The sequence below is a fragment of the Bubalus kerabau genome, chromosome 9, assembly GCF_029407905.1.
Source record: "Bubalus kerabau isolate K-KA32 ecotype Philippines breed swamp buffalo chromosome 9, PCC_UOA_SB_1v2, whole genome shotgun sequence".
NCBI lineage: Eukaryota > Metazoa > Chordata > Mammalia > Artiodactyla > Bovidae > Bubalus > Bubalus kerabau.
In genome coordinates, this window is record NC_073632.1 from 103408519 (window position 1) to 103427568 (window position 19050).

General features: G+C 50.5%; 1 protein-coding gene across 3 annotated transcripts in view; it reads right to left on the reverse strand.

Annotated features, from left to right (window-relative positions):
• The window catches only part of EZR (ezrin), a 46176-nt gene that overhangs the window by 7454 nt on the left and 19672 nt on the right, over nt 1-19050 (reverse strand). For all 3 annotated transcript variants that reach the window (XM_055536118.1, XM_055536115.1, XM_055536117.1), the window contains exons 3-8: nt 13842-13925; nt 11444-11539; nt 10329-10603; nt 9710-9793; nt 8781-8927; nt 311-407 (exon numbers count right to left, since the gene is read on the reverse strand). In XM_055536118.1, coding sequence (XP_055392093.1) covers nt 311-407; nt 8781-8927; nt 9710-9793; nt 10329-10603; nt 11444-11539; nt 13842-13925 — 783 coding nt within the window. The remainder of the gene's footprint in view (nt 1-310; nt 408-8780; nt 8928-9709; nt 9794-10328; nt 10604-11443; nt 11540-13841; nt 13926-19050) is intronic.

A 19050-nucleotide genomic window follows, 5' to 3' on the forward strand; every position in this document is an offset into this window, starting at 1 on the left:
CAGACGTGTGTCTCCCAGACTAACACTGTTAACTATGGAACAAAAATTACCCAAGAGACGAAGTCCTTTTCCAAACCATAATTTTGGTAAAATTCACAACGGGCTCTAAGGGTAAGAGAATTCCTTCAAGCGGCAGTTTTTTTAAGAACAGATTTCTGAGTACAAAACAAACTCCTCCCCTCTGTCCATCGGCCCCTGCACAGGTAGTTCTGAAATCACTGGCTCCTTGTCACACACAGAAATCTGTTATCTTGGAGACGCGTTTGGCTGCCAGAATGAAAAACAGTAACGGTAACTGCCGTGGACTTACGGGAGCCTTCTTGTCGATGGGCTTGATGACAAACTTCTTGTCATTGAAAGAGATGTTCCTGATCTCGCTCCATGGGAAGCCAATCTTTGGGGTCAACCTAAGGTCCAAAAAAAAAAAAAAAAAAAAAGGTGGGAGAAGTTACATGCGTACTTGGATTGGCTAAAGAAAGGTTTGCAAACCCATTTTTTTTTTTAGTTCAATTACAAAAACATAAAGCGAGTCCAAGAATCACAACATGTAATATCCATCATAGCCAAGACAGCTGCCATCTGTGCTGGGCAAGCTGACAGGTGGGGGTCAGTGAGCATCAAGCTCTACGAGGCCTGGATAATATTCCCATTTAACACATTTTCCTCAGTGACTGTGGCCAGTCTCCCAGCTTGTAATCTTGAGGTCAACTTGGATGCCTAACCTAGCACATCCTTTCATCCTTTGAAACCTCTCTTAACAACCATCCTTTGCAATTCATTCCCACATCACCACCCTGACACCTCTCACATGCAGGCAGCCTAATCAAGTCCCTTGCAGCAGGAAGCCTTTCCCGTCTGCCTGTCTGATTAATGTCCCGTTTGGTCACTCCATTCCCCTCCTCAAAAATGCCAACACGGCCCTCACCCCACCCGGTTTCTACAGATGAAACCCACAGTCCTTAACTTAGTATCCGAGAGCCTTCTAACCGAGCCCCAGCGGTCGGGTTCAGCCCATCCTATCAACACAGGGTTCACTGCCGGCCACCCCCTGCCTGAAAGGGTCTCCCACCGGCACCCACCCCCCCCACCCCCAGAACCATTCCCAGACATGCAGCTCAGGCCAGCTCACTCTCGGTCTTTCGAAAGCCCTTCCCCTCTCCAGGTGCCGTCCCTTGTACTACACAAACTATTCTTGTGTTACTCACATTACTGCATTATTACTGAGCTCTCTGAACACCAGGCAGGCACACATTCTGATGGCCAAGAGCATGTCCTGTGTTTCCCATACACGCTCCACCCAGAGCAGCTGCTCACTAACGGAGAAGGAAAGGGCTTGGCATGGTTCAAGGCCAGCGTTTCCTTGCCGATTGTGTCTGGGTGGCTACTTCATTGCTGAAAGTGGGGGTGTTCAAGTCCCCCCGTCACTGTGTCGTTGTCTGTTTCTCCCTTCAGAAAATGTTTGTCTTTAGCTGCTCTGATGCTGGGTGCTCGTGTATGTATGATTGTTACATCTTGCTGAGCTGAAGGCCTGGTGTGGTTCAGCTCCTCTGGCTTTCATTGCATGATGCAGGTCCTCCTGGCTGGCCAGACACCTTCCTGGACATGTTCCAGGCCAGCGCTCGGATCACACACCCTAACGAGAGCCCCACTGTGGTCCTACTCCATTACGACTCGTCCACCATTGGCCGAAACTCTGGGGTTTTAATTAGCATTCCTGGGAAGGGTCACTGTATGAGTTTAAGACCACATTGCTCAGCAAACTTCATAATTTCCACCCTATTCTTTCTTTTTTCCCCTTGGGAGACAGAGCCCCACCCTCCTCTCGACCGGGGTGACTAGGATGGGAGGGCACCATCCCTCCTCCCCAGAGGGGAAACAAAGCCCCTCCTCTCCTTCTGGGAGGCACCAGAAGCCCTTTTCCGGCTTTTGCCTGGAGGAGTCCTCCACCCTATTCTTGCAACACATTTACCACGGATACCTTTCCAGAAGTAAGGACAGATCCTCAAGGCATCTTTCAAAGATGCTGCTGTCAAAAACACTCCTTGCCTGTGTACCGTAAACCTCCAATTTAGCAAAGAAAAAGTGCAGAGAGGGCTTCCACTGCCTACCAGCACGTTTAACCAAAAACAGATGGGCAACATAGTCCTGCTATGACGACGCAAGCTGGGTCAGAGCAGTGGGGGTGGCCTCTGAAGGCCGGGAGAGGGCACCTAAGCCTCTTTTGCGACCCAGGAGTCAGGGCACTGCCCAGGCTGTGGTCTAAGGGCCAAGCCCTCCTGGTACGCATCCTTTTGTAAGCGCTCTCCTATAAGACCGCCAGTGCCCCTAAATACATCTGGTTAACGCGCTTCACGGCACTCAAAAAAGCATGCAGGGAGTTTGTTCAGTTAATCATCATATATGAAATATATACTGTTGTTTAGTAGTTAAGTCATGAATGACTCTTTTGCCAAACCCAAGGACTGTAGCCCGTCTGGCTCTCAGTCCATGGGTTTTCCTAGGCAAGAATACTGGAGTGGGTTGCCATTTCCTCCTCCAGGGGAATCCTTCCAACCCAGGTATCAAACCCAAGTTTCCTGCCTTGGCAGGTGGATTCTTGACTGCTGAGCCACTGGGGAAGCCCTATCACTTAAAGTCATTTTGTTTACAGGCCTCTGAATACTGGAAAGGAACTCGGCACGTCATCTGTCCCTGCCATGGATGTCAGCCTCCATTCTTCCACTGAAAAGCCGTGGAGGAGAGACACCAGGCAGGCATCAGCTGCTTTAGAACACTTGGCTCCAGAACACATGGCCAGCGTGCTGGGAAGGGCAGAGGTGCTGGAACCAGCCTCAGCCGTGTAGTCAGCACTGTGGACCAGGCTTCCAACGCCCTGAACTTTCAAGAGCCAATGCTTTGGTCTCTGGCTCCTAGTTTTATCTGGGTCTCTCCAAACAGTTTCTAACACAGAAAACTCGGACCTTCAGGCTAGACAGGCATGTTTCTCTCAAGAGCTGGGCATCCCATCTCCATGGCCTCCAGCTTCTGCTTTCTGCTGTACCTGCAAAGTTTATCTTTGTACAACTGAAAACCTCATATAACAATTTAGAGTCTCCATAAACATGACTCTAGAACAAAGATGAGGACTAAACGCGAAAATTCTGACTCACTTTTGAGTTAAAGAGCCTCCTTTAATTCTTGACCATAATTGTAAGCCGACAAAGTTTTTCTTTTTTTTTCTTTGAGTTTACTTATTGGACACAAACAGAAAAAGACCCACAGGGAAGATTTCTAAACAATTTATAAGTCTGTTTTGTGCATATGCTCAGTTATGTCCAACTCTTTGTGACCCCATAGACTGTAGCTCCTCTGTCCATGGGATTATCCTGGAAAGAATATGGCAGTGGGTTGCCATGTCCTACTCCAAAGGATCTTCCCATCCCAGGGATCGAACCTGCGTCTGTTACGTCTCCTACATTGGCAGGCAGATTCTTTACCACTCACTGTGCCACCTGGGAAACCCAAGTCTATCCTTACTTAGGCATAAAAAAATTTTTTTTAAGTATAATTCGAGAAAAACAGGGAATCAGAGCTCTTTGGAGAAACAGCCAATCCCAGGGCTGGAGCAGGGTCTGAGACATCTGGAGGTGCCAGAAAGAAAGAAGTGACTTGAAAATCTGGGGTCAGAGGAGGGCATAGGAGCCAACTCAAAGGAGCTCCAAAAAGCAAATCTCAATCTGAGCAACAAAATAACACATACCCATGAGTCCATATTAATATCAGTAACTAAACAATAAATGGAGAGGAGAAAGTGGCTCCTTTCAGTAGAACTCCATTAATATCTATAAACAAAATGATTATCTTTAAAAAAAGTCACTTCTCAAATACCACAGTAATAACTGTTTCATGCAAGCCTCAACAATGGATGTAGAATTAATAGATGCAAGTATAATAAATAGGATATTCACTGGACTCTCCCCTAAATATACTTATCGATCCCAAAAAGGAGGAGAGTATCTTTGCAGGAAGCCAGGCAGATGTCACCTTGACCTGAGATTCAAGTCAACACCAAAAGCAGGATATTCCGACATCACAGGCCACATGGCAGGGCACGGCAGCACTTTTGTGGGATTCTTGCCCAAAGTGCAAACCTCAGATCTTATCGTGGGACAGGATCAGATCCGAGGTGAGGGATTTTCTCAAGAGTCAATGTCAGTACTCTCCACAGCTGTCAAGGCTGTGACAGACAGACTGTGGGGCTGTCCCGGATGGAAGGAGACTGGCGGTGGGGGATGGGGGAGGTAAGGGTGGCGACTGAATGTAGGTGGGATTCCAGGCAGATCCTGGGCAGAAAAGGGGCATGAGTGGACAACTGAAATCATGCGAAGACCGTCCACAGACTGTTAAGAGCATCGCGTATCAGGGTGAACACACTGTGATACCTGGACCCTGTTTTATGTGAGATGCTAACACGTGAGGAGAGGTTCTCCGGCGGCTCTGTGGTAAAGAATCCACTTGCCAAGCAAGGCAGGAGGTGCGGGAAATCCCATGGAGAAAGGAGCCTGGGAGCGACAGTCCATGGGCGCACAAAGAGTCAGACACGACTGAGCAACTCAACAACATCTGGGGAAAGGCATATGGGAATTCTTTGCACTATTTTTGGAAACTTTTTGAAGCCTGAAATGGTTTCAAAGTGAAAAAATGGTTAAAAACATTTAAATGTGAAACTTCCCTGGCAGTTCAGTGGTTAAAGACTGAGCTTCCAATGCAGGGGGTGCGTGCAGGTTCGATCCCTGGTCGGGGAACTGAGATCCCATGTGCTGTGCGATACGGCCAAAAAAAGAATTCAAAACACGAAGCAGACGGTGATGACAACGCTCCACACTGTGACAGGAGTTTACAGGCATGTGTGTGTCTAGTATCAGCAAATGAGCACTCAAGAATTGTGAATTTCGTTTAAATTTTTACTTAAAAAAAAGAAAAAAAAACTATACTACTACTCAGTCGCTAAATTGTGTCTAACTATGACCCCATGGACTATCGCCAGTCTCCTCTGTCTATGAAATTCTCCAGGCAACAATACTGGAGTGGATTGCCACTTCCTTCTCCAGGGGATCTTGCCGACCCAGGCATCGAACCTGCGTGTCCTGCACTGGCAGGCAGATTCTTTACCACCAAGTCGCCTGGGAGGCCACAAAACAGACTGAGCTCTAGTAACTAATAGGCACTTTGGGGCGAGTATACAGATGCCTGCAATCTACTTTGAAATGTAGAGCAGGGTGTGGGGACAGAGGGCAGTGACATGTGGACAGCGGGAGGCGTCACAAAGCAAGGGGCTAAATGCCAGCGGGGGAACCTTGGTTGCAGGCACGTGGGATTCACTGTAAAATACTTGCTGTGTTGCAGTTCATTTGAAAATTTTCATTGGAGGAGTTTAGAAAGGTCTGGTGGGAGGATGGGCTTGAGATCAAAATTGGGCCTCAGAGACGGGGAAGAGCGAGCAGAACCACCGAGTCACCTCCCCGGGCAGGGATGAGCCTAAAGGTCTGCCCACACCTCTACGTGGAGGAAAAGTCGGTTAACCAGGCCCTGCCTTCCCCTATCAGGAGGGACCAACCCTCTCTGCCGGGCCGGAGCATCCGAAAACTCCCAGCACCCTGTTTCTGCCGCCCACTCTGCCACATTAACAGCCACCAAGGCATCCCCCCATCACGTGTCCAAACTCTCTTCTCAGCCAATCTGAGCTGGGCTTTTAAATCTCTTCCGAGCGGTGCTCTAACTCTTTCCGGAGGGGTCCTTGTGGAAACAAACTTGTGTCAGAAACCTAGCTATTCAAAAAATAAAATCTGTTTCGTGTTCAAATTGGGGTACCAAAGACAGAAAGGAGAGGATGGTCTGACAATGGTGATCCTGATATACCTGTGAATCCACAAAACTCACGAATCATAAAATCCCTTTTTGATCTCCTCGGAGACACAGGTAAGCCACCAAAGATAAATAAGGCACAAAGATGTAACACCAGTGCCCCTCCTCACTGAAGAGAATACCTGCCTGGGAGCAAAATTTTTAGAAACTGGAAAGAATTATGTATTTTTAAATGGGTGAAACATTTCTAACGTTTATCAACAGATATGGAAATCAGGATGTGTGATTACAAGCACGGGTGAGCAACGTAAGGGGAGAGACACCGGCCTTCATCTCGTCCCCATCCCCTCCTGCCACAGCCACAACCCACACACAGAGGCCCCAAGGAGTAAGCTCTGGGAAGGACGGGGCTGGGGAAAGAGGGCTTCCAAAAGGCCCAAGAGCTCATGGCAGATCAGGCTCCTCTGATCTTCTGGTTTTGTTTTTGGCCGGAAGAGGCCACACAGCTAATCTCAACCTTCCCTGCCCCAGGCTGACGCCGGCGTCAGCAGCCGAAGTCCACCCCACGCCCTCTCCTCTCTGAATCAAGGGTTTACAGAAAGACAAGTGCTTCCTGCCCTACGCACTCCCACTTGACTGTTTTATACACAATGGAAAAGGGACCCCAAGAAATATCCCCCATCCCAGCATGTTTAATACGAAAAAGGATAAGCTTTTCAGTAAAGACACCTGCTTATCTGCAGGGCTTCCCTGGTGGTTCAGCAGTAAACAATCTGCCTGCAATTCAGGAGCCACAGGAGATGCGGGTTCGATGCCTGGGTCAGGAAGATCCCCTGGAGGAGGAAATGGCAACCCACTCCAGTATTCCTGCCTGGAAAATCCCATGGATGGAGGAGAATGGAGGGCTACAATCCATGAGATTGCAGAGAGTGTCAGACACGACTGAAGTGACTTAGCCCGTATCTGCAAGGTGCACCAGGTCTCTATCACCCGACACGCACTGGACAGAGCAGACTTCTCCCCTGAGCAGCGCTCCAGGTCCTCGTGGTGCTCCACCGCCAGCTCCACGGCTGGGGGCCAGCCTTCACCACAGCTAACGTCACCGCATTCCTCAGACCCAGCCACAATCGCCTGCTCATCCGAGGAAGGGACTTGTCAGTATTTGCTTCAAAGGAGCACAGCTCTGACTACGGAAGAACTAAGGGACCTGCCTGCAAGAGCGGGGGGCAGCAAGGCGCGCCCCACACCCCCCAGGGTCTTCTTCAGTGAGGCCACTCGTTCCACAGCTCAGCTGAGGGGTGGGCAGGGCTGGGGGAGCCAAGCGGCTCACTCAGGTTTCTCCTCGGAGGAAACGGGCATTTACGTGGGTGGGCAGGCATGGTGATGAGCTGACAGCAGCAAGTTTTTGCCCCTGGCAGTGTCCCGCAGCTTGAAAAACCTGTCGGGACAGCCCTGACTGTGGCTATGTTACAAGATCTGCTCATTCAGGAGCCGAGTTCAGAGCAGAGGCGGTTTCCCACGCATGTTACCATGAGACCGTGGTGCTCCCCTAGGACTGGTCCTGAGACCCTGACTCATCCAGGCTGGTCACGCCTCGGTCCAGTGGAAGGAGTGCATCGCAAGTCCTCAGGGACTCACTTCTGGGTCCTCAGACGAGTCCCTGCGCTCCTCTGCTAAGCAAGCCACGGCCTAAGTGTCACTAGAGTCGTCTAATTGGCACCACGCCTTCCGGTGGGTGGATAAAGGTGCTCCTCCATCCACTCTGGGGGCTTGGCCCAGGGGCGGGGAATGTCCTACATAGACCCCACCCCCCAGGAGCAAGGGTTCTGCACCCTGGGTTCTGACAAGCATGCTGGGATTACAGCAGATTCTACAGATGATACTGGGCTTCCCTGGCAGCTCAGTGGTAAAGAACCTGCCTGCCAATGCAGGAGACACAGGTTCGATCCCTGGATTGGGAACATCCCCTGGAGGAGGAAAGGGCAACCAGTATTCTTGCTTGGAGAATCCTATGGACAGAGGAGCCTGACGGGCTACAGGCCATCGGGTCGCATAGAGTCGGACACACTGAGTGACCAAACAACGCTGCAAACAACATCGTCTGTTAAAAGCAGTGCTGGTCTGCTCTTGATCGTGGGGGGTGGGGGGCAGTGTACCTGGGGCATGGGGGAGCAGAGACCACTCACATGAGAGCAGGCCAAGATGGGGGAGCTGCGACTCCAAGACCAAGGAGCAGGGACCTGCCGTGGAAAACTCGCCCTCGCTCAATCAGAACAATCTTTTTCTGTGAATCCAGCTCCTTGGCAGGAAAAAGGCATCTGTGCAGAGTTTGTAACCACAGGGATGGGCAAAGGAAGTCGGGGTGGGGGGAGGGGGGCAGCCCTGCACTGCAGAAGAGCCCAGTCAACAAACATTAACACTCTGAGAGGCAATCGGATACCTCCCACAAGTTGAGGATTTAGCTAAATTGTCTGTACATAAAGGCTATTGTTTACAGAATCTTAAGATCTCGGTAGGATCACAAATATTCTTGGCCAGATTAGCACAAACCTCAAACTGCCCACCACTGCCAGCTGGTAGCTGTGGGCAGCCTCAGAGGAGGGGGCGGGGTGCCCTCCTGCAGCTCTGTCTTTCACAAGCTCCAGAGCCTGTGAGGTCACAGACCCTGGTGGTCCCCCTACTGGGCCCCTCAGCACATGCTACATGGGCTGACAGACAGGCTGAGAGAGAAATAACAGGAGAGAAAGAACACGCGCCTTTGAACCAACCTCCCACACAGCCACGTCACAGCTGCGAAGCCCTTAAGCGGCAGACGCTGGCCGATCAGTTGCTAGGTAAATACTCTGACAGTAGCCCACGTGCATATCTGCCACTTCCTGCACTGTTTCCAGGCCCAAATACCCCACCGACAGAAGATAATATAAAGTTTGACTCACTTATCGTCTTTCTCATAGATATTTAGTCCAAGGGCATCAACGCCGAGCCAAAGGTCTGTTCCTTTCTTATTTTTTATCTCGAAATAGTTGATGCCGTACATTTCCAGGTCCTGGGCAATCTTCAGGTATTCCAGCATGGCACTGTCTCTACGTGGGGAGAGCAGACACGGGCGTGAGCCGCACGCAACAGCTACACCAGCGCCTCCACCGCAGCCCCTCTGCCAGCCTGTGACCCAAGCAGGCCCCCAGCCATCCTGGACACCGACCGCTGACACCCTTCACATGTTAGGAAAGGACTGAACTGGATCACGCTGGTTCCTCTGGATGCAGAGGACGTCCCTGTAAAACCTCGTCGCTGGGCATGATCTTGTCTCCCGGCCGCCCACGTGATGCTTCAGGGGGCCCCAGGAGCTTGCCCCGCCTCTGCCCTCCCCGATCCACCTCACTAGGAGCACAGAAGATGCTCGCATCAGAGAGGAAAGGCCAAGGACACACGGTCTCCGAGGCCCAAACTGCCCATGAACTGCAGTGGCCAGGACATCATTAGAGCTGCTGCCAGTGCCTGAGAGGACGACAGGACAGGACAGGCGTCCCTCACGCCCCTCTGGTGCTTAATAGCGAGTGTTTCTCTCTTGGGATCTTTTTCAACACTGACACCCTTTTAAAGACAACCACCTTATGGACCTTGAATGAAACAGCGCGCCTGATGGTCTGTGAATAATGCTCTGGCCCCCAGGATGAAATTGAAGCATCTCAGACACAAGTTTCTTTCCTTGAACACCTGGCTTTAAGAAGAAACCTCACTAGCAGCTTGTTACACCTTCCCTGCCAGGAACCAGCCACCAGCGGCTCCGAGCGGGTCACCGAGTCCCCTGAAGGACCCTAACCAGAGTCTCCCCTGAGAAGACAGAGCCCAGCCCGGCACTCACTTGAGCATCCCACGGTGTTCGGCATGCCACACCTGGATCCGGTCCTCCCACTGGTCCCTGGTGAGCTTGTGCTGGTCCATGACTCTGGGTGGCAAAGGAAGAGGGCGCAGGGCCGTCAATCACCCCAAAGGCTGGGAGGGGCGAGTGACCGGCCACGGCCCAGCCTCACCCAAACTGTGACTTTTTTTTTCCCCCGAATAAAACTATCTACTTCCTAATATGCAACATTTCTGACAATTAACAGAACTGGACAATTAAGAACCTGGAATGAGGAGCCTTCTCTTCTGGAAAAATTTTGAAAAGGTAGTTTATTCTAAGCAGCCTCTTCTTCCAAAAGGGGTCAATTATGTGACCACTAGTAAATAAAAGAGATTTAACAGGAGCCAACTTATCATCTACCAGGAAGAGCCAAGAAGCCACGTCACGCCCGTGAGGACAGCCCCGCCCTGCTGAATGTCTCTTCCACAGGCCCCATTCGGGGGTGGGGATCGGGGACTGGGGGAGCACTGCGCTGCGGCGGGGGCTGTTGACAGAGTCCAGGCCCTGCAGAGAACCCAACCCCCACCAGCCCTGCTTGCTGACCCTCCTAACCCGCCACCCTCGAGGCCCACCGGCTGACCTCTGGGGGATGAGCCGCTCGGAGCCGAGGTACCCGGCCTTGTGCAGCTCCTTGTTGTAGTCGCCAAACTTGGCCTGCACGGCGTAGGAGCCCAGGAGCACGGCGGTCTCGGGCGGGCAGTAGATCTCGTCGCTGAGGATGCCCTCCTTCACTTGCAGGAAGAAGAGCTTCTGCGTGATGTCCTGGATGAGCTCCTCGGCCACGTCCTCGGGGTAGAACTTGGCCCGGAACTTGAACTGCAGCGGGCTCTCCTTCCTGACCTCCTGGGCGGACACCTGGGTGGGCGGAAGCCAGACCCTCATTGCAAGGTCCACCCACAGACAGAGACCCGCCAGCCCGGCACAAGCTGAACCACTGGCTCAAAGGGTCCGGCAGGCCAGTTTTCAGAAGGTAGTGGTGCCTCTGGAAGTCCCCTTTTTAGCATGGAAGACAGAAGGCAGGTGAGGGTCCTGTGACACCCTCACAAGAGCCCCAGCCCTGGTTTTCGGGGGGGGGGGGGGGGAGGGGGGCGATGCTGTAACTCCCGGGGCCTGTCCAAGTGACCCGTGAATCTGGCCTCTGTCCATAGGGCCAGGCCAGCCCAGGACCACGGCCTCGCTCTCCGTAACTCTTCACGGCCTCCCCCTGCTCTTGCATGCCTCCTACTGCCCTCCTGCCAGGTGCAGTAATACGGGAGGAAAGCAGGACTTGGAGAAAAGGGAGAAATGGTCTGGAGAAAAGACACTTAGCTTACTGCTTTTCTTTGTAATTGTTAATGGAATTATCCAGAGTGTAGAGTTGGAAGGAACTCTATCACAGGCCCAAACAAAGCAGTAACAAGACTTACAAAACACTGGATGATTCATGGTTTTTAAGATTAACAGTCTCGTTAGGGAGGAAAAAAAAAAAACAAAACTAAGGTCAACTAAGCGATTATGCATCACGTACTCCGGTAAGGAGAAAGACCAGGGTCTAATTTCCAGCCACTATCCCCGTTTACCTGAAACCAGCAACCTTTCTGTCTATAAAAACTTTTACACAAATAGAAAGGGACAAAAAACAAAAGACAGAGTTTCAATGTCAACAGAGTAGACCAAACCCAATTAATAGCCTGTAAATAGTTAACTCTGACTTACCTTTTTATCAAGTTTCAACCATGTAGGAAATCCTTTGTTATCCACGTACTGGAGGCCAAAGTACCACACTTCCCTAAGGCCGATGGTCTTAACCACCTGTAGGAAAGGGACGGGGGGTTGGAACTGTCATGAGGCGCTCTCTGGGGGGCACTGGCCCCGGGGAGCCCAGCCACGTGGTGCAGCAGACCCTCCACGAGAGCGAGGCGCTGGCTTCGTCACACGGGGCAGCCTCCCCTACGCTGCCTGTTACCAACAGACACCAACCATTCAGTCCTTTTTGATTTTAGGCCACATGGTGTCTGGGCTCCTAGTTCCCTGACCAGGAATCAAACCTGGACCCACAGCAGTGAAAGTCCCGAGTCCTAACCACTGGACCGCCAGTGAAGTCCTTGAAACACTTGCTTTAATACACGTTTCAGCAGTGTTAGGGATAACAAAGCCTATAATGTCACCCTTACTGCTCTGGCCCCCATCGCAGCTTCCGGAGTAAAGACAGCCAGGGGGCTGCAGGGGGCACACAGAGACACGTGGGGTCACCAGCAAAGCTGTGTGTGCTGCAGGTGTGGCTGTTCCCACCAGGGGTGCCCACGTGCAGAGGCGGCAAGCTTCCAGGGATGAGGGGATGCTCAGCTTTACATGTGCCGAGGGGTGACTCGAACCACCCCCAGAAATGTGCAATTCTGATACAGGAAGGGAGAATTCAGCCCTAGGTCATAGGGAGAGTTTCCGTTTCAAATCCTCTCCGGTGCTGGTAAGTTGCTTCAGTCGTGTCCGACTCTGTGCGACCCCATAGACGGCAGCCCACCAGGCTCCCCCGTCCCTGGGACAAATCCTCTCTAGTACTAGGGAAAAAAGTCTCCCATGGTCGGTTAGAGAGAGTCCCACACTGGTTATTTTTGTGCCTTGAAGCCAAAAAGCAATTTGCTGTGGACACTTGCTGAATATCATCAAAACTGAGTCCTAGGATTTTGCTGTATAAATTCTATGACACGTAATGTTAAGCCTTGGAGAAAAAAAAAAAAAAAAAGGTTACCATTCTTCAAACATATGACTTCTATCAAACTTGAAAGAGGACTGTACACGCCGCAAGTGACAAATCCGGTATCAATACTGAAGTCTGCCCTGAGCCTGCTTCCTCACTGGCTTTGGCAGGAGGGGGCGGATGCTTGCTGGAGGCCCCGTCTGTTCACTGCCAGGCCAGGACAGACCCACTCATCCGCTCCCTCCACACACCCAGAAAACAGGAGGAAGGTCTCTACCCGGGACTCCTCATCGTGAAAGACACGAAAGCCGTGTTGACTCCCATCAGGGCTTACCCCCGAGACTCGGGTGAAGCCCCAGGTCTGGTTTCCATGGTAGCAAGTGCAGGAGGCCGGTTCCCAGATCAGGTTTCCTCCAACCCCCCCACTGCTAGTTTCTCACTCCCCACAAGCCAAACCTCCCTCCACCTCAAGGTCTGGATAGGAAACCTGCCCCGCCTTCCTCTCTGAGCAGCTTCAAGGCTGCCGGAGAAAGCCCCACGTGGCCCAGCCATCCCCGCTCCCCGCCAGCCCTTCCACTCCATCCACCAACTGCAGCCTCGGCCTGGGTTTGACCTGCGGGAAGCCACATCCTGTCCACTCAGCGTCCCGGCCCTGCACCTGGTGGAGCCCCTGGGTGGACCTGCTCACTGGCTCAGGGAAATTTGGGGACGATGAAAGGGAGACCCCACCAGACCCGGGTAAGTCACCTCCAGCTTCTACATTTGCCAAAACTCCACTCCAATTTCCAGGTCGGTGCTGGAGTGCGAAGCAGCGCCTGGCCACCGGCAGGGCCTCTCAGGAAGGCTGCCAACGGAGCAGGTGGCCGGGAATGCACACACCCAACACAGCCCTGTCGCCCTACTGGGCCCTCAGTCCCAGCGCAGAATCTAGGGAGCCCGGAAAAGTAGGTCTCGCTCTGCCTAAAGCTCAGGAACTGTTCCATGGAAGAATTATCATGGCCCTCACAGTGGTTTGCTGCTCTTGTTAAGAGGGAGGGGTGCATGCTGGCACCCGAGGGGCTCGGGATGCTGCGGCTGCAGGGAGGGCTGGGAGATGCCAGCCTGGCTCCTCACTGTGCCCTGTCCCCCCGCCCTGCACCAGGTGGCAGGAAACAGCCAGGGGGACTGTGGAGACCCCCGCAGGAGAGGCGGCAGGCGGGGCTCGCAGGTGAGGCCCTGGCTCAGGAAGACTGCATGGGGTCCCTTCTCCTCGGGGGCTGTGGACAGGGAGCACCCCTGGGGAGCACGGGTCCCGCTGGCGGTCAGCTCCACCAAGAGGAGCAAGCTGTGGATGGAGGTAATGACTGTGCTCAGCAAACAAAGGGATTCAGATGCTCTTTTCTAACTGGGAACCCTCTGAAGTGCTCAGAGACCAACCTGATCAAAAAGCTGCTTCCCTGTGGTGTTTGGCTGGATGGCGAACTCCAGCTCCGCATCCATGGTGGTCACTCGGACGTTGATCTGAAAAAAAAAAAAACACATCACGCTTAACCGGGTGTTCTTGTAGACGTAGCCCGAGTCTTCCACCGAAACCCAAAGGTCCCAAGCAACGCGGCAAGAGTGTTCCTCCTCCACACCCGAACTCATGTCTGTCACCACACACACACACACACACACACCCCCAGCCTCCACATCTGAGCTCACGTCTGTCACCACACACACACACACACACACACACACACACCTAGCTCTGCACACGTATGCAGCTTGGATTCAAACGTGTCCTCGTGGCTTTAAAAAAAGCACACTCACACTTAGGTCTAAGCTGTTTTTTCTACAAAGATACTTTGATGACTGTTAATACACTTTGCACACACACACACCATCTCACATTCTGACCCCTACCACAGGTCTGTGAAGCCCCACGGGCGGGAAGCCGCCCCCGGGGAACCCACACCAAGTCTGCAGGTAATAGAGAAGGCTGTGTACAGCAACTTGAGAGACCTCAACAGTGAAGGGAGGCGGGCGAACGGCTGAAGACACGCCCAGGAGGACAGAGTGCTGTGCAGGAATCCAAAAGGATAGTTATGAAGGCAGGAAAAACACGGAAGCATTACCAGGACAGGAAGGCTGGGAAAAATGTCATCGAAGCTGCCATACAGTTGGTGGTTTAAAAACATTTACTTACAGGCAATTTTCAAATCTATTACTTGAAAAAACCCAGAACTCGCTAGCATATGAAAAACATACAAATCTACTTTATATCACAGCCCCAGAGGAAAATATCACAGCAACTATGGTACTTAAGAAATGTCTGCTTCTCACCATTTTTCAAGTGAAATACACAAACAGCAGATAGACATATATTCCAAACTCGTCCCACGCAGATGGAAATGTAATGAGGACACAGATTAACTGTATTATGCCTCCTGACGTAAGTTCTGAACATGCGTGAGGCCCTGGCTGGATACATAGATTTAAAGTCGTAAAGACTAATTTTTGTTCACGTCGTTTTTTCCCTAAGGCTCAAAACTGTGACGATGGATACATACATCCAGTCCGTCTTAAAAGGTCTCTGCCCAACATAACATAGAGAAGGGAGGCACAATGCTCCAGGTTTTAAAAAGTTTCCTCTCCAATCTCAAGTCTACATATTCAAGAAATGAAGTTTACGAAGAAGCAAGACTAGGCACATTTTAGAGACTTCAAGTTTATCAAAACATAAAGCCCAAGTTTCTTCCTTTTCCTGACAGCAATATTTTAAAGAAGTCACGAAATGGCTGTTATGAAGCACAAAATAAAGCAAGTCTCTCTCTCTAAATTATGGTTCCAAGGGCACATATGAGAGATGTGAAAAGCAGCCCCAAACGCAAACATTCTGTAACAAATGCAGCTCCAGGTTACACTCAGAAGCCTACAGCAGATGCCACACTTGAGACTACAGTGGGGAGATGGGCGCTGACAAACGCTGGACCTCAAACAGGCTTCTCTCTATTATTTACTGACTCAGAAACTGAACGACCAGATGATGTGGGCCCAAAGCTTCTACCCCGGTTGAGATGAATACTAGAGACCAGAGGCTCACACTTCAGACTCGTAACTTCTAAACCTCGATCACCTCTAAATCTGAGGAAGAGAAAAAAAAGTCACCTCCTAAGACCAATGCTAATAATTAACATAAAAAAGTGATCACCACACCATTTTTAACCATTTTGCAAACTTATTAACAGGAATTTAGGGGGGAGGGGAAGCTATTTTAAGGTTCTGAGCAGGTTCACATTTGACTCAAAGTTCACACAACTCTTTGAAAAAGCAATAATCTGCAAAATGAATACTTATTACTAAGGTTAAGATGTGACAACCCAGTGATACATAGAAAATGAACTTCTTAAAAATTAAGTGTTATCAGGAGGGTCTGTGCAACCTGCAAAAACTGCCCTTCCCGCCACAGGGACTTAAAATCACCCTCAGCAGCTCCGGGACGTTGTGCCAAGTGTCACCTGGCCTGATCTTTCTAGGAACTTTCCCGAGTCCAGCACACTGGTGATCATGCAATCTGGCGCAGGACCAGGAACACAAGCCGGAGAGGGGGCAAGGCTCTTCTGACCACGGGCCGGGCAGCGGGAAGCAGGCGTCTCCCCACCAGCCCCGTCAGAAGGAACAGCTAACTGGCCCCAGTTCGAATTCAGGGAGGCACTAACACTCTCAGACAACCCTCAAAAGCACAAAGTCAAGGTAACTGTGATCAGTATATGCGTGTTTCACTAACGGCACACAGTCAACCATCTTGAGACCAAGGTCGAGACGGGAGAACTCATGACAGCCAGACACTCGTGAACACCACGTGAATAAGCCCAAGCGGCCCTGCAGGACTGGACGTGTGTGTGCTTGACGCGCCCCCAGCCTCCTCACACCCCTCACAGGGGCTGGGGCCTATGCTCCATCAGTAGAGCGTTACTTTACACATCTGTCACAATGTGCGGAAATACAGCGTGAACTTTCACAGTTTAAAGTAATACATTTACTCAGAAGATTGGGACCATTCATCTGCATGTTTTGGTCCACTTATCCAGGGTTGTTTTTTTGTTTTTTAAAGAAATCGGGCTTTGGCGTCCCAACTCTCCTATTTATTATCTTGTCTGGCTTCCCTGATATAATTAGTTGTTTTAAGTGTACCTGGAAAAAGCAAGCTCTTATGTTTGTAGTGGTGCCACGGAAATAAAGTGGGATTCCGTGCTTCACATCACAAACGTGAGAATGGTCCCATGAGAAGCTGGAGGTCCAGGGCTTAAATGCATCACCACGCAAACCCAAAAGACTCGCAGACTGGAGAAAACCACCGTGTTTTGCCATCTTTACTGCCTTTCTATCCTCCCCCAGATCACACACTTTTATTAAAAGCAATATTCTCTGAAGGCAGCAAAATCCCATAGGAATGTGCGGTGTGGGTGTGCAGTTAGTCATTTAAAATCTACCCCCAAAAGGGCAGTGTTTTTTCCCAGGCTGAACCCTTTCTAACATTCTGCTGTGTCTGAAGGGGGCAGCAGTGATAAAAGTTTAATTTTGCCCAGGTACCCTCACCCCTTATATACACACAAAGAACCATGTGGCTGGTGTAGATGATAAATTTAATAATTCATGTTGCTCCTTCAAACGCTACTCCATTTGAAGCTATGGCATGAAGATGCAATTAGATTTCTAAAATGTCAGAACCTAAAGGAACCAGACATAAGCACACTCCACTATCTATAATGGGAATTCATAAGTAAGTTTCAATATGGGAGTCACATTAGCACTCTACAATAATGAGGTGAACCTAAAGGAACAGACCTAACCACACTCCACTATTTATAATGGGAATTCATTAGTAAGTTTCAATATGGGAATCACATTAGCACTCTACAATAATGAGACTTTTTTAAACAGTTGTATACTAGGTCAGAATTTTAGAGTAAGATAATGTGTTTTAGGGGCTTCCCAGGTGGCTCAGTGGTAAAGAATGTGCCTGCCAATGCAGGAGACACAGGAGACCTGGGTTTGAGTCCCTAGGTGGGGAAGATCCCCTGGAGGAGGAAATGGCCACCCACTCCAGCATTCTTGTCTGGAGAATCCCATGGGCAGAGGAGCCTAATGGGCTACGGTCCACAGGGTGCAAAGACGTGAACAGGGCTGAGCACACACGCACCTTGGCTCCTCCTCTGGCAAGGCACGCAGAGCGGTGGTAAATTCACGTGAAAATCATGAAAATCACGAGCCGGCTGGGAGACTGTTTTCACGGACAAAGGAGAAGCTCACACCTGTTTTCACAGGCCCAAAGAGGGGGATGCTCCTCTCCAACCAGACACACGATACAGTACAGGTTCTGTTGCTCCAATGCACCTGACAACTCTTTTCCCAATAAGGAATAAAGGTGTTAAACCCCAATCTGAAACCTGCCGTCCCCTTGGCTCATTCTGTCCAGCAGATGGGCACTCGAACACAAGGCAGACGGACAGCCGGACCTGCCTCTGAGCCCAGGCCTTCTCCCGCCCCGGCCCCCGTGGTCCCAGCCCCCAGTGTGGGGGAGGCATTCCCAGCTCAGTCGGCTGTAAAATGGAAAGACTTATCTGTAAGGATCTTCCAACTCTGCATTCTACAGCTTAACGACAGGAGTGGCTTCCGACACTGCACCATCCACCCCGTGGCTGGCACTTTCTGCACAACTATCTGAACCTCGAGAGAGGGGAAAAGGCCTGGGGGTGGGGAGGCAGTATTCTGAGGTCACGCAGCTTGAGGCTCTCAGTTTCTGTTTTCTTTGTTTAGTTAATCAAAAGGCTTTGAGAGTATACGGTAATCATGCAAATTGTGAAATTCCAGGACAGTACTTTGGAAAACATGATTTTTGAGCCTTCTCAGTGTAATTTTATCAGTGGTATCTAAAATGCCTTCTAAGAGTCTGAGATACGGAAGAGAGAGAGGTGACCATAAAATACTATTATTTTACTTGTAACCCGTATATATGTAAGCTGAATTTCTGGCTGTCAAATTACCCACCTCACTAATCTCTCCTCACTTTAGTAAGGAAATCTAGTCTTGCAATTTTTCCTTTGAGAAATGTCTACTTCCTCCTGAACTACTTTAAACTCCGTGTAAGAAAGATAACCTCTCCCGCCACACTTTTTACAAAATAAATTCACACCGTACTGAAGACCAAGACAGGAAGGAGAATTTCAAGACCAGTTCTTCCACAAACAAGCAGCTGCTTTACATCTTAATAGACCAACCCAGTTTAGGTGATTTAGAAGCCAGAATACTGCAGGGGAAACAAGTTTGCAGTGATTTTACTATATACCCGGAATCAGGAAACCCACTGAGAAAGGGAAATTCAAATAGTAACATTTGAATGTTTGGACTGCACGCAGTGGACTCGGCAATAACAGATTAAATCCCTATATTATCACACCTGCATTTACTCAAAATTAGTGTGAGCACAACTACCTAAGCACCACCAAGATTACGCCGAGGGCCTGACCTTCCTTAATCATTTAAAATGTCAGCGGCTGTTTTCAACATCCCCGCCCTCTTCCAAAGTGCCACTTCAGCAGCTTCCACAGTTTTCAAATATTTGGATAAGAGCCTTCAAATGCTTAGAAAGGCTCTGACAGGA